Source organism: Coregonus lavaretus (assembly GCF_964263955.1).
Source record: "Coregonus lavaretus genome assembly, chromosome: 20".
Taxonomy (NCBI): domain Eukaryota; kingdom Metazoa; phylum Chordata; class Actinopteri; order Salmoniformes; family Salmonidae; genus Coregonus; species Coregonus lavaretus.
In genome coordinates this window covers 8068214-8080722 of record NC_140007.1, presented here as the reverse complement: position 1 = coordinate 8080722, position 12509 = coordinate 8068214, and the positions used below count along the sequence as shown (strand labels likewise).

The following is a 12509-nucleotide window of genomic DNA, read 5'->3' as shown; positions in this document are numbered from 1 at the left end:
AGAATCTGTCTCCGCACCACGTGCTCTCACCACTGGTGTCCACCAGGGCTCAGTTCTAGGCCCTCTCCTATTCTCACTATACACCAAGTCACTTGGCTCTGTCATATCCTCACATGGCCTCTCCTATCATTGCTACGCAGACGACACACAACTAATCTTCTCCTTTCCCCCTTCTGATAACCAGGTGGCGAATCGCATCTCTGCATGTCTGGCAGACATATCAGTGTGGATGACGGATCACCACCTCAAGCTGAACCTCGGCAAGAAGGAGCGGCTCTTCCTCCCGGGGAAGGACTGCCCGTTCCATGATCTCGCCATCACGGTTGACAACTCCGTTGTGTCCTCCTCCCAGAGTGCAAAAAGCCTTGGCGTTACCCTGGACAACACCCTGTTGTTCTCCGCTAACATCAAGGCAGTGACCCGATCCTGTAGGTTCATGCTCTACAACATTCGGAGAGTACGACCCTGCCTTACACAGGAAGCGGCACAGGTCCTAATCCAGGCACTTGTCATGTCCCGTCTGGTTTACTGCAACTCGCTGTTGGCTGGGCTCCCTGCCTGTGCCATTAAACCCCTACAACTCATCCAGAATGCCGCAGCCCGTCTGGTGTTCAACCTTCCCAAGTTCTCTCACGTCACCCTGCTCCTCCGCACACTCCACTGGCTTCCAGTTGAAGCTTGCATCTGCTACAAGACCATGGTGCTTGCCTATGGAGCTATGAGGGGAACGGCACCTCCGTACCTTCAGGCTCTGATCAGTCCCTACACCCAAACGAGGGCATTGCGTTCATCCACCTCTGGCCTGCTGGCCCCCCTACCTCTGCGGAAGCACAGTACCCGCTCAGCCTAGTCAAAACTGTTTGCTGCTCTGGCACCCCAATGGTGGAACAAGCTCCCTCACGACGCCAGGACGCCGGAGTCACTCACCACCTTCCGGAGACACTTGAAACCCCACCTCTTTAAGGAATACCTGGGATAGGATAAAGTAATCCTTCTACCCCCCCCCCCCCTTATCCCACCCTCCAAAAAAAAAAAAAATATTGGAAAGTGGTTATCCCACTGGCTATAAGGTGAATGCACCAATTTGTAAGTTGCTCTGGATAAGAGCGTCTGCTAAATGACGTAAATGTAAATGTTGTGGTAGTGGTAGTAGTGGTGGTAGTGGTAGTGGTAGTAGTAGTAGTAGTAGTAGTAGTGGTGGTAGTAGTAGTGGTGGTAGTAGTAGTGGTAGTAGTAGTGGTGGTGGTAGTAGTAGTGGTAGTAGTAGTGGTGGTGGTAGTGGTAGTAGTAGTAGTGGTGGTAGTAGTAGTGGTGGTAGTGGTAGTAGTAGTGGTGGTAGTAGTAGTGGTAGTGGTAGTGGTGGTGGTGGTAGTAGTAGTAGTGGTAGTAGTAGTAGTGGTAGTAGTAGATATTATTCTTATTATTCTTATTATTATTGTTGTTGTTGTTGTTGTTGTTGTTGTTGTTGTTGTTGTTGTTGTTATTATTATTGTTGTAGTAGTAGTAAGAGTAGTATACCCCTTTCTCAAATCCAGACCTCTAGGCCAGTACAGTAGTACTGCTGATTTGCATTGTAAACCTTTAATCAGGGACTGATCCAGACCTAGGACACCGGGAGATTGGGATCTCTGGCCAATCAGTCAAATAACTATTAGGGAGAAAAGAAAGACAGCAGTACTCCAAACCTGGGATATGAGTTCTCCTGGCATATAGGAGTCTGCATAAGTATAGTACCTGGATCTGGAGTTCGTCACTGAGCTCCAGTAGGTTCCTCTCCAGTTGCCTATCTTTTGGGTGGGTGACCTTTAGCACCACCTTCAGCCCTGTCCTTCCTTTAGTCTTCCCTGTTACACTCATAGCAAAGTTATGCTCTGGTTGGAGCTGGAAAGCTGCCTACAGAGAGAGAGAGGCATTTTATCAGTGAATGAAAGCAGAAATAGTGTTAGAAATGAGACAGTAGAAATATCAGATGTTGTTTCTCTGGTGAAGATGGCGAATCGTTTTGTACTAATTCAGTCACTCTGATACAAAGGTTCATAGGAGCTCAAAACAAAGATCCGACTCATCTATAATTTAATCAAAGCAGTTTTTCCACTACACTATTTATGGCTTATTGTGGAAGGTGCTTGTGGCCTTGAATGTAACCTTTCTCACTCATCAAGAAGAAAAACTCTAGATCAAAAACTGGTTCCCACCTCGGCATGTCGTGATTGGAGTTCCAGGATGTCTCTCTTGGTGGTGGACCAATGGAAGGTGAGGCCAGGCAGGGCGTTGCCGAAGGAGAAGGGGGTTTGACTGCTAGTGAGCCCTATCACATACACAGGCATCTAGGAGAGGGGACAGGATGAGGAAACTCAAAGCAGGTCACACGTCTGTTGATATTCACAATGTAACGCATCTTACTTAGAGTGAAGTATGTCCTGTGGACACTGTCAGAGGCCATTTGAGATTACAGTTCATTTATCATGTGTTACCTGTGTCCCAGTCTTCATTCTGGTGATAGGGGCTCGGATGCGAATGGCCCTCAACTGCACAACTTCAACCTCTACTTGATCCTGGTCATACCAAACATCAGAATAGAAGTACATCACTTTCAATTGGTGAAAAACAGATGATGATGTACCGATGATGTACAAGTATTTTACCTGAGAGACAATGACAAGCTTCCCAGTCTCTGCATCGACAGCTTGAACCAGTCCTGTCACCGTGACGTTGCCAATGGCGACGCCCCTGACGTGACCTATGTCGTTAACAGAAGCTATCTTCTCATTGGCCATGGAGAAGAGGATGTTGGACTGGGGCTGTGGGCCGCCCTCGGATGTGATCTACAACATGGAGAGACGAGGTAAAGGGTGGTGTGTGTGTGTGTGTGTGCCATAAATATGGTAGACTATTAGTTTCACATGACTGGCCCTGAGGATACTGCCAGCGTGTTCATCAACTCTTGTCAATGTGGGGTCTTTAAATTGCTCAAGGCAATCAAATCATTCATGGTCTGTTAGAATAATCAACACTGGAGATTTGGAGATTAAATCAACATGTTACTCACAGGGTGTGTGCATTTACAATGACTTAATACTCAGCAATTAAATGGCCTGTGGAGAGCTTCACAAATACAAAGAACAGACATGAGCAGTTGCTCAACAGGTAAGCTGGAAAAGCCTATTTGAAAGCGTGTGGTGATTCAAATCATCTTCACAACAGGAGATTCTCCAGACAGGACATCCTGTTTTATCAGTGTGGGGGACAGCGAGGGCAGAGGACAGGGTTTTCCCACAATAATCCTACAATCAAACAATCCAATATACCTGCATCATAGCTCCGATTATCAGTGTCATTTTCCTGGGGATCAGTTTGAATGGTGGGAACACCTAGAAAGACCGAAACAAAAACGAGTGTCTTTCAACACACATAATAGAACATCATTGGACAACATGTTTCAGGGAGGGTCTCATGAAAACCCTCCTACCTCTATTTGCTGAGGAGCAGATGCAATCTTCCTTCCAGTTTTGTCTACTAGCATAGCAGACACGCTGGTCTGTCCGATTGCTAAGCCTTTGACCAGGAAGATTGCCGTGTCCTTCTCTGAAGGATCTGACAGTGCTCTGGGGAAAACAAAACATGAACGGTGAACTGTCTACTTTACTGAAATGTAGGCAAAACATGCGTGCCGAGGTGCATGCAGGAGTAATTCCTATCCGTTTTTCAATTCCAAGTGGCACAGACAGAGGCAATGTGATGGTGTGCGTGTAATAATATTTGCTCTAAGAACAAAACTTGATACTTATATGATTCATTAATGTAACTGTAACTTACTGCAGAGAGATGATACCGGACGCTGCAGTGAGTTTCAGATTCAAAAAGCGGAAATATTTGGCCAAAAAGGGCTTCTTGTTGTCATCCAGAACCCTGACATGGGCTTTCACAGATTTACCAATCTCCACCTGCAAGAAAGCAGTAAATGTTTTGTTAATATGACAAGCTCTATTTTTGGCTCTAATTTCATTAGTCATTTGCATAAAAGTGTTTGTTTGTGTTTTGTTCTACTAAGTATACAAGCAGCTACACTCAACACTGATCTAACCAACATTCACAGCATCTTAGTTCCTATTTATATATATATATATATATATATATATATATATATATATATATATATATATATATATATATATATATATATATATATATATATATATATATATATATACACACACATACATACACACAACCAGTAAAAAGTTTGGACACACCTACTCATTCAAGGGTTTTTCTTTATTTTTACAATTTTTCACATTGTAGAATAATAGTGAAGACATCAAAACTATGAAATAACACATATGGAATCATGTAGCTTCGCACACTCTTGGCATTCTCTCAACCAGCTTCACCTGGAATGCTTTTCAAAGAAAATAAAGAAAAACCCTTGAATGAGTAGGTGTCCAAACTTTTGACTGGTACTGTATATAATTTTTTAAAATGTCAATTCCCTGAATACACACTTCACATAGTGAACAAGACTTTCCTGTTGTTTCGGCAAACCAGTGATACACAGCTTTTGGAATTTCAGCATGAGCTGAGTGTCTGCCTTGCAGGATAAAGAATTGAGGCTGGCCACTGACCTTGTCAACCACTCGGACATAAACCTCCAGGATGTCTGAGATGTGGACCGTAGCCGTAGCAGGGGCTGGGAAGGCCAGGCAGAGGTCATGAACCATCACCTGCACTGTCCCCGGCTGGACTGGAAGCACCTTGAGCACATGGAGAGGCCACAGTGATGCAAGGGTTTAAATGACATGTTCTCATTTTATGTTACAACACCCTTTCTCAAGGCACACGGATGTCCTAGTGCTTTCATCAATGTTGCATTCAGAGCATCACTTCAGTTACAATAGTGTTAGAAAGTAGGATGATAAGGTTTGTGCTGTTGTCTGTGCCCAATAATGTTTGTACCATGTCTTGTGCTGCTGCCATGTTGTGTTGCTACCGTGTTGTTTTCATGTTGGGTTGCTACCTTGCTGTGTTGCCGTGTGTTGCTGCCATGCTATGTTGTCGTCTTAGGTCTCTCTTTATGTAGTGTTGTGTTGTCTCTCTTGTTGTGATGTGTATTTGGTCATATAAATATATATATACTTTTTTTTTTATCCCAGCCAGCGTCCCCGCAGGAGGCCTTTTGCCTTTTGGTAAGCAATCATTGTAAATAAGAATTTGTTCTTAACTGACTTGCCTAGTTAAATAGAGGTTAAATAAAAAATAAAAGGGGCAAAGGGAGGTGTAGGAACTAAGGCGGCAGGTGTACAACACATCACATCATCATACATATATTTAAGAGTGGTATGCTCAACAGCATTGCCATTCTGAGAGTTCTGTGATTCTCCTCACCTCAGCAGATCCCTGGGCCTCCTGGTACACCACGTCTGCTATCCCTCCAGCACTGGTGTTGACAAAGAAATACCCAGAGCCCTCCCTCAGGGCCAGGTCAGCCTGCAGGACACACAACAGGAGAAGCCGTAGATGAAAGCATGACACCACAATGGACAAGATGACAAAGAAGCAGCCCAAGGCCCATCACAATATCAGCTGAAAGGTACATGTTATTCACATCATGGGCCACAAGTAATCATTTGTAATTATAGTGAGATAATCCATGCAGCAGAATTGATCAGCCATGCTGATAAGACCTTGTGATGAAGGGCCAGTGGCCACCTGTGTGGAATATTTCAAGTAGAGCTGGGCAATATAAAAAAAAATCCATACCACAATAAATTGACTGAATTATCATGATAAATAGAACAATACGTTTATAACAATGTGCACCAAAATAAAATAAAATAATAACTCCTATTACTACTTTCAATGTTATAGCTATCAATTGTGCCATCAACAATCACCCATAACTTCATTCATTTCAAACTTCACATTTCTCTAGTAGGGCCCTACAGGTTACTTATCGTAATGAACAATATCTGCAAAATGTCCACAATAAGTGGTCGGTGTCAATCATTTTTGGTTTATCGTCCCAGCTCTAATTTCAAGGCATCATAATCTAGTGCTCTCAGCTAGTTGGGATCTGTGAGCAGTCAGTGATATAGAGGGAGATTGAATAAGGGGGTTACATGGCAGGCAGTGACCTTAGTAAGAAGATTACAGTGTGAGACGGGTCAAAGGTCAGAGAGGATTAAGATACAGTGGTGGTGGTTGGGGCCCAGTGAGGGAAGACTGGAGGACCATAGAAATGGGAGCAGATACTACCTTTGACAGTGACAGTGAAGGATGGGTCACATTGTATTCTGTCAGCTCTATGCCATACATTTCTATCTGGAACATTTCACACTTCTGAAAGCCTTACAAAGGCCCCAGTTCTTACCCGCACGTCAGGGTGATTGTATATGGTGACAGCTTCGGGACTGACTGTCACGTCCTTCACCAATAGGAGTTCCAGAGTGGCTGAGACAGGGGTCAGAGGGTCAAACTGCCAGAAAGAAGGAGAGATAAAACAGGATGGGTGCCATGGTTACAAGTGTCAGAGTGACACCAAGATGAGATAACCACAGAACTCAACTTTTGTAGGGTAAAGGTCAAGTGAAATCATAGGGGAAGTCTTAGTATCAACGGCAAAATGAAATGCTGTAATTTAGTATTGGTGAACCCTTTCAAGAAACTAGGCGTATGTGGCACGTCACTAATTCACAGGAGAGGCATTTGAAGGATTCTTTATTTGTTTTAATCAAAATGTTTTTTTTATAGCAGAAATGCTTTCTGGAACATGTGAACTTTCACGTGCCTTAATAACAAACTTGTATGCCATCTGTAAATACGAATAAAATTGTTACATTACGAGGCTAGTTGGTTTAGCCACAGACAAATACAGGAACCTTCCCGCTAGCCATGATCGTCTGAGATAATGAATGGGCTGGACATGTAGCATGCTTCTGTCTATAACATGAGCTGCTCAGTATGTGTAGACAATCCTTTCTACCGCAGCTTTTTTTAAAGATATCATGAAGAACTGAAAAATGTTGCAACTGCTCTCAACATTGCTGCCCTGAAGGTCATAGTGCTATCGTCAAAGCTCAGTGGGAAAAAGTTGTGATGGACTACTTTTTAGAGGATGATTGTGCCATGCTGACTCTCTCTGACTCTGAAAATTAATCAGACAATGAGGAAATTCCTGATTTAGATAAAAACATTTTTCATTGAACCAGACATTGTAGAGTCTCCTGATGACAATGGTGGGGAAGAAACGGTGTGGTTGTCACGGAAGAAGTTGACCGAGTTTTGAAATCAGTGGAATGCCTGGTGGAAGCAGAGAGATGATTGCCAAATGCGGAGAGTTCAAAAAGAGAACACCGAAAGAAGACTGTTGTATAAAACACTTGTCTTTGGATTACATCTTCAAACTAAGGGCAACCATGGCAGACTACTTTCTTTGCTACTAATTTCATACTGTGAATCCTTAATGAGATGGGTGGGGCTAAGGCTTAAGAGGGTGTGAACGATGCTGAATGGGTGTAGACAAAGAAGAGCTCTCCAGTAGAGGTACCAAAACATTCACGGGCTATTTTCTCAAAAGTGGGGTTACAAGTTTATAAACTTTCAAAGCAGAATTACTTTCCTATTGTTCTTCAACTGCAGTGTATGATATACCATTTTCTAGCTCAGTCTCTACTTTTATCCAACAATTATTTTCTTCACATTTTACTACATAGGACTGAATCCAGGTGGTGGGTCACATTTGTACAGTTCGTGAAGCTCTGACTTTCAGCTCTCCTGTCTTGTGTTGCTATAGCAACCTCTAAGCTGATTAAATGTTTATTTTATGTGGTCACAGACAACCACACACTCAGCTAACAGCATCCTGCCTGCCAGTCACAGCATGAAGTGATAAACCCGCAAAATGTTCACAATGGCTTTCAAAATAGATACGATAAGGGCAATGTTTCTAAGGGTGATGTTTCTCTGCTAAAGGTTGTGTTTCTGTCTTACCGGACTGAGAACCTTAGCAGCCTTGAGGTGGGGGACCTGGTAACCCAGAGCTGTTACTGTTATAGCAGCAGTCCCAGACTGGTGGTGGACAAGGACCGTCTGACGACCTGACAAAGAGGACATTTCTGTTGGACAAAACTGTTGAAATTGCCTGCAAAAACACCTGGTATTACACCTGGTTTCACCTGGTATTAGACTAAAGAATAAAAACAAAATCAAACAAGGACACCATCATGAGAAATATCAAAGCCGTACCATGAAGTTTCTTCTGTTTGTTGCTGTCCTGTAGTAGTTCCAGTCCCATAGGCATGGTAGGTTCGATACTGGCCAGGGACACCTTGGTCGACTCCCAGACGATACTCAGAGAGCTGAAGTTGTCAAACTTCCTGCCTTGCTGGTCAAAGGCAGCCAGGTCCAGCACAGGGTTGCGGTAGTTTGAGACAGGCACCTGCAACAAATAATGTTCCACACAGTTTTCCCCCCACTCTATTTCTTTCTTTCTAAGTTAAACTGACAGGGAGGCAGACATTCAATACAACTTTATTTATCCCCCCATGTGCAATTAAGAGGCAGAAAGGCAAACTTGACATGACCTTCTCTTTAGTTGTCCCCCATGATGAATTTCTCTCTATAGTTGTCCCCCACAATGAAATCGGGGAGGGGACTGTGGATCTGTCTCCATCCGTCAGTATGTTCGTTCGTACATTAGTCACACGCGATCGCTCAGACAACACCGGCACTTGGGTGAATGACGCGTCTTGCCATAGAGATCCGGCATATACAAAATTACACTGATTGGCTAGATGGTGGCACTATTACAAGAGTTTGAAAATGCTAACTTTTTAAGGTCACCCCGTTTGGTACATAAGTCCCTCTCCTCACAAGGAACAAAATTTGCCTCGGGGACCCCTAAGGTCGCCATGATGGATTTACCGCCATTTAGAATTTTGTGAAAAACACTTAAAACGCTACTCTTCTGGCACCGAATGACCACTCTGCACTAAAACTTGATATGTGGCATCTATGGACAAAGATCTACATTTTCCAGACTAGTACCTAAAACAACATGGCCGCTATTGACCAATACACATTCACGTGGTCTGGCACATAAATGCATATAAATCAGTCAAGGATATCCGTATTGTAACAACATTTGGTACACATGTTGCAAACACTGTCAAGACTCAACATGTGCAAGAACATTCATATCGAGCTGACGTGGTGCTATAACAGGCACATATATCGCTTGATCTATTGGACTCAGAGTGATGAAATTTGGCACACTTGCTCAGGGATATGAGTCTAGCTAACCCACGCGATATCTCAGCAACCACTGGCCCAATTTTTTACTAAACTTGGGTGAATGATGCGTCTTGCCATAGAGATCACTTACAAAACGACACTGATTGGCCCAAGGGGGATGCTGCATCACTCGTGAGGGACGACATGTTTACCGTTGCCTTGTTTATTTTTGTCTAGCTAGCTCCTGTGCCAAGTGTGTTTGTTTGTGTGCTGTGTAAACACTGCCTTTTTCTTTCTCTTTTTCTCACCAGTTGTTTGTTCTGCTGCAGTAGAGGGCAGGTGATGTCCAGCTGGGGACCTGTGTACACAGGGACCAAGGTGAGGCGAGAGGGAGGGGCGCACACAAACATCACCACCGCCGGCTCCACCGCAGGATAGGGATTGGTCAGACTAGGCTGGTTCCCCACAGTAAGTGCCAATACCTGGAGAGGTACAGTTATAACACGCTTATTACCTGTTCATAACACACTTATTAATGTTTGTAACAAAGCATTTCATCTACAAGGTATCTTAAAGAGCTAGAACGTTTGTTTAAAGCCTAGGGTCATATTCAGTAGGTGCCAAACAAGGAAAAGCCCATTCCCTCACCTGTTCTCCCAGGGCTCTACAGGTGGCTCTGACCCAGTGTCGGAGGTAGCTACGGGAGGTGGGCGCGGTCAGAGCCAGGCTAACACTGTTCTCATCCTCAGCCTTCAGGTTCCGGAAGAACTTGGAGGGTTCTAGGACCCAGGGCTTGGGCCCGCCCTCAAACAGCATGTCCTTAGAGGAGCCCAGGGTCACCAAGGCAACAGAGGCAGGGTCCACAGCCTGCACATGACAACAGGTAGAGCATGTACAGGTTAGTGAATGGAGAAGTGATATACTGTATGTTGTAAAGTCAAATTATATTTGATGAAGCACATTTACTGCTTATTTCTTGCTGGTCCACCTCCACATTTGTTAGATTTTTTCTAGATAAAGCTCAGAGGTTTGACACTGCCAATCCTAAATGGTTCAACTTCAGGAGGTTTTGCAACCCTCTCTGGGGAGAGTGCATGAATGTGTTCAAGTCAGACAGCCAAACTAGGTCAAGGAGGTTGACAGACAGACAACGTGGTAAAAGGTTGGTAAGGTAAATGCTACAGTAGCTATTTGAAGGGAGCGTGAACTCCTTCTCTGAGTAAGAGTAATGACTGGCTCACTCAGAAGCTTATCTTTACCTCCTAAAATAAAACAATTTCCCGTTAGTGTACCAAAGAGTACTGTCTTTATTTTTTATTATTTTAGGGGGTAGATCAGCCTTAATATTGCAGATAGATTGTAACTTCCATCAATGTAATTGTCTGCATCACTTCCAATCCCCCATATGTTTTTTCCCCCTCGTAATATATATATATCCTTTAAAATATATATATATTTCCCTTTATTACCCTCCAACCCCACCACCCCTTCCCTAATTGGAGCAAACTAGTGAACAACAATGCTTAGGCCTCTACTTCCAGTTTATACTATATACACAATCCATTTTACAATAATTCTAATTTTTTTTTTTTTTCTCCTGAACTTCCTCTACCCTCAACCTCTCTGATGTCCATCCGGTTTGCTTCTATATGCCATATCTTTCTAACTGTGCTCTTTCACAAAAGCTCTCAACGTATAACCTATATACTTATTATGGACACAGTATGCTTACATTATTAGTTATCTTGTTGTTATTAGCTGTTGTTAGTTGTTATTAGTCCCATCCTTCAACTCCATTCAACACCACCCATCTATCTCTTAACACCATCCATATTGGATTTCTATTCGCCATATATTTTAACTGTACTGTGGTTCTAAAAAAGTTCTGAACCTTTCTATTCTCATTGTTTCTATAGATTGTAAATTTAAAATAATTTTTTTTGCTAAAAGTATTATATTATTGATCGACTATGACTTTTCAGATCACCCAGTAATGCCATCTGCAGGGTTAGCTCCAGGTAAATATTGCAATCCTTAAGCCATTCCAGGACCTGTGTCCAAAAACAAGCTACAAATGGACAGTACCAAAACAAATGATCTAATGATTTTGTCTTACCATGCACTTGGGTTAATGGGATGAAAACCCATGGTAATGGAAGAGAGTATGCATGACAAAATTATGCATGCATAGAAATGGAGATGCCTCTCCCATAATGCCTCTCTGCTTTACATAAATTGTCCATTCTATGGGCCTAGTTGACATTAATTCCATTACAGTAAAGTACTTGAGCCAAAGCAGCAGGAGAGAAAACAAATCAGTGTATTGAGTGCATGAGGGCATAATTAAAAATGCACAAAACACTGACGAAACCAAGGAGGAGGTAATTTAACACTAGCTGATCCTTGCACTTCTGCCCTGATTGCAGAGAGAAAATGTGTGTGTGTGTGTGTGTGTTGTATTGTGAAAGTGTGTGTGTAAAGGCGTCCGCATACTGGTTCGGTTTGCTCCTAGCAGAACTCGGCTAGGCGAAGCGAACGTCTGTGCCTCGCTTAAAAGACCTTTGCTTGAAAAAAGAGACATAACGGCAATATTACGGTTTGTCCTGCTTGAGACGCCGTAGCAACAACATAGCCAGTATACACTTCCTCAAAATAGTCAGAATGAATAAAAGATAAATAAAAAAAGATTGGTAATTAAATTGTTATGTTTTTGCAGAGGAGGTCTTAGTCGCACAATTTTACATCTAACTAAGATGTTTGGTGCAGTAAGTGAACAAATTGCATGAAAACTAGTTGTCTCTTGTTGAGTGGCAGCACTTCATTGAATAATCCCATCTATAGTTCCCACTCCTACTATGAGTAGTACTGTTGACCAATCACCGACGAAGGGGCGTAGACTGGGCGTACATCACTGGGGCCGAGCTCCCTGCCATCCAGGACCTCTATACCAGGCGGTGTCAAGAGGAAGGCCCTAAAAATAGTCAAAGACTCCATCCACCCAAGTCTTAGACTGTTCTCTATGCTACTGCACGGCAAGCGGTACCGATGCCCCAAGTCTGGAACCAACAGGACCCTGAACAGCTTCTACCCCCAAGCCATGACTGGAAAATAGTTAGTTAAATAGTTAACCAAATAGCTACCCGGACTATCTGCATTGACCCTTTTTGCACAAACTTTTTTGACTCATCACATATGCTGCTGCTACTGTTTACTATCTGTCCCTTTATTCCTAGTTATATGTACATATCTACCTCAATTACCTCGTACCCCTGCACATCGAC

General features: G+C 43.2%; 1 protein-coding gene across 1 annotated transcript in view; it reads right to left on the bottom strand.

Annotated features, from left to right (window-relative positions):
* The window catches only part of nup210 (nucleoporin 210), a 57883-nt gene that overhangs the window by 13348 nt on the left and 32026 nt on the right, over positions 1 to 12509 (bottom strand). Inside the window, exons 15-28 of the mRNA XM_084185168.1 lie at positions 9877 to 10095; positions 9537 to 9710; positions 8242 to 8434; positions 7987 to 8093; positions 6368 to 6472; positions 5383 to 5484; positions 4623 to 4751; positions 3817 to 3944; positions 3470 to 3605; positions 3309 to 3371; positions 2646 to 2825; positions 2475 to 2555; positions 2196 to 2327; positions 1735 to 1893 (exon numbers count right to left, since the gene is read on the bottom strand). Of these exons, the coding sequence (XP_084041294.1) occupies positions 1735 to 1893; positions 2196 to 2327; positions 2475 to 2555; positions 2646 to 2825; positions 3309 to 3371; positions 3470 to 3605; positions 3817 to 3944; positions 4623 to 4751; positions 5383 to 5484; positions 6368 to 6472; positions 7987 to 8093; positions 8242 to 8434; positions 9537 to 9710; positions 9877 to 10095 (1908 nt within the window). The remainder of the gene's footprint in view (positions 1 to 1734; positions 1894 to 2195; positions 2328 to 2474; positions 2556 to 2645; positions 2826 to 3308; positions 3372 to 3469; positions 3606 to 3816; positions 3945 to 4622; positions 4752 to 5382; positions 5485 to 6367; positions 6473 to 7986; positions 8094 to 8241; positions 8435 to 9536; positions 9711 to 9876; positions 10096 to 12509) is intronic.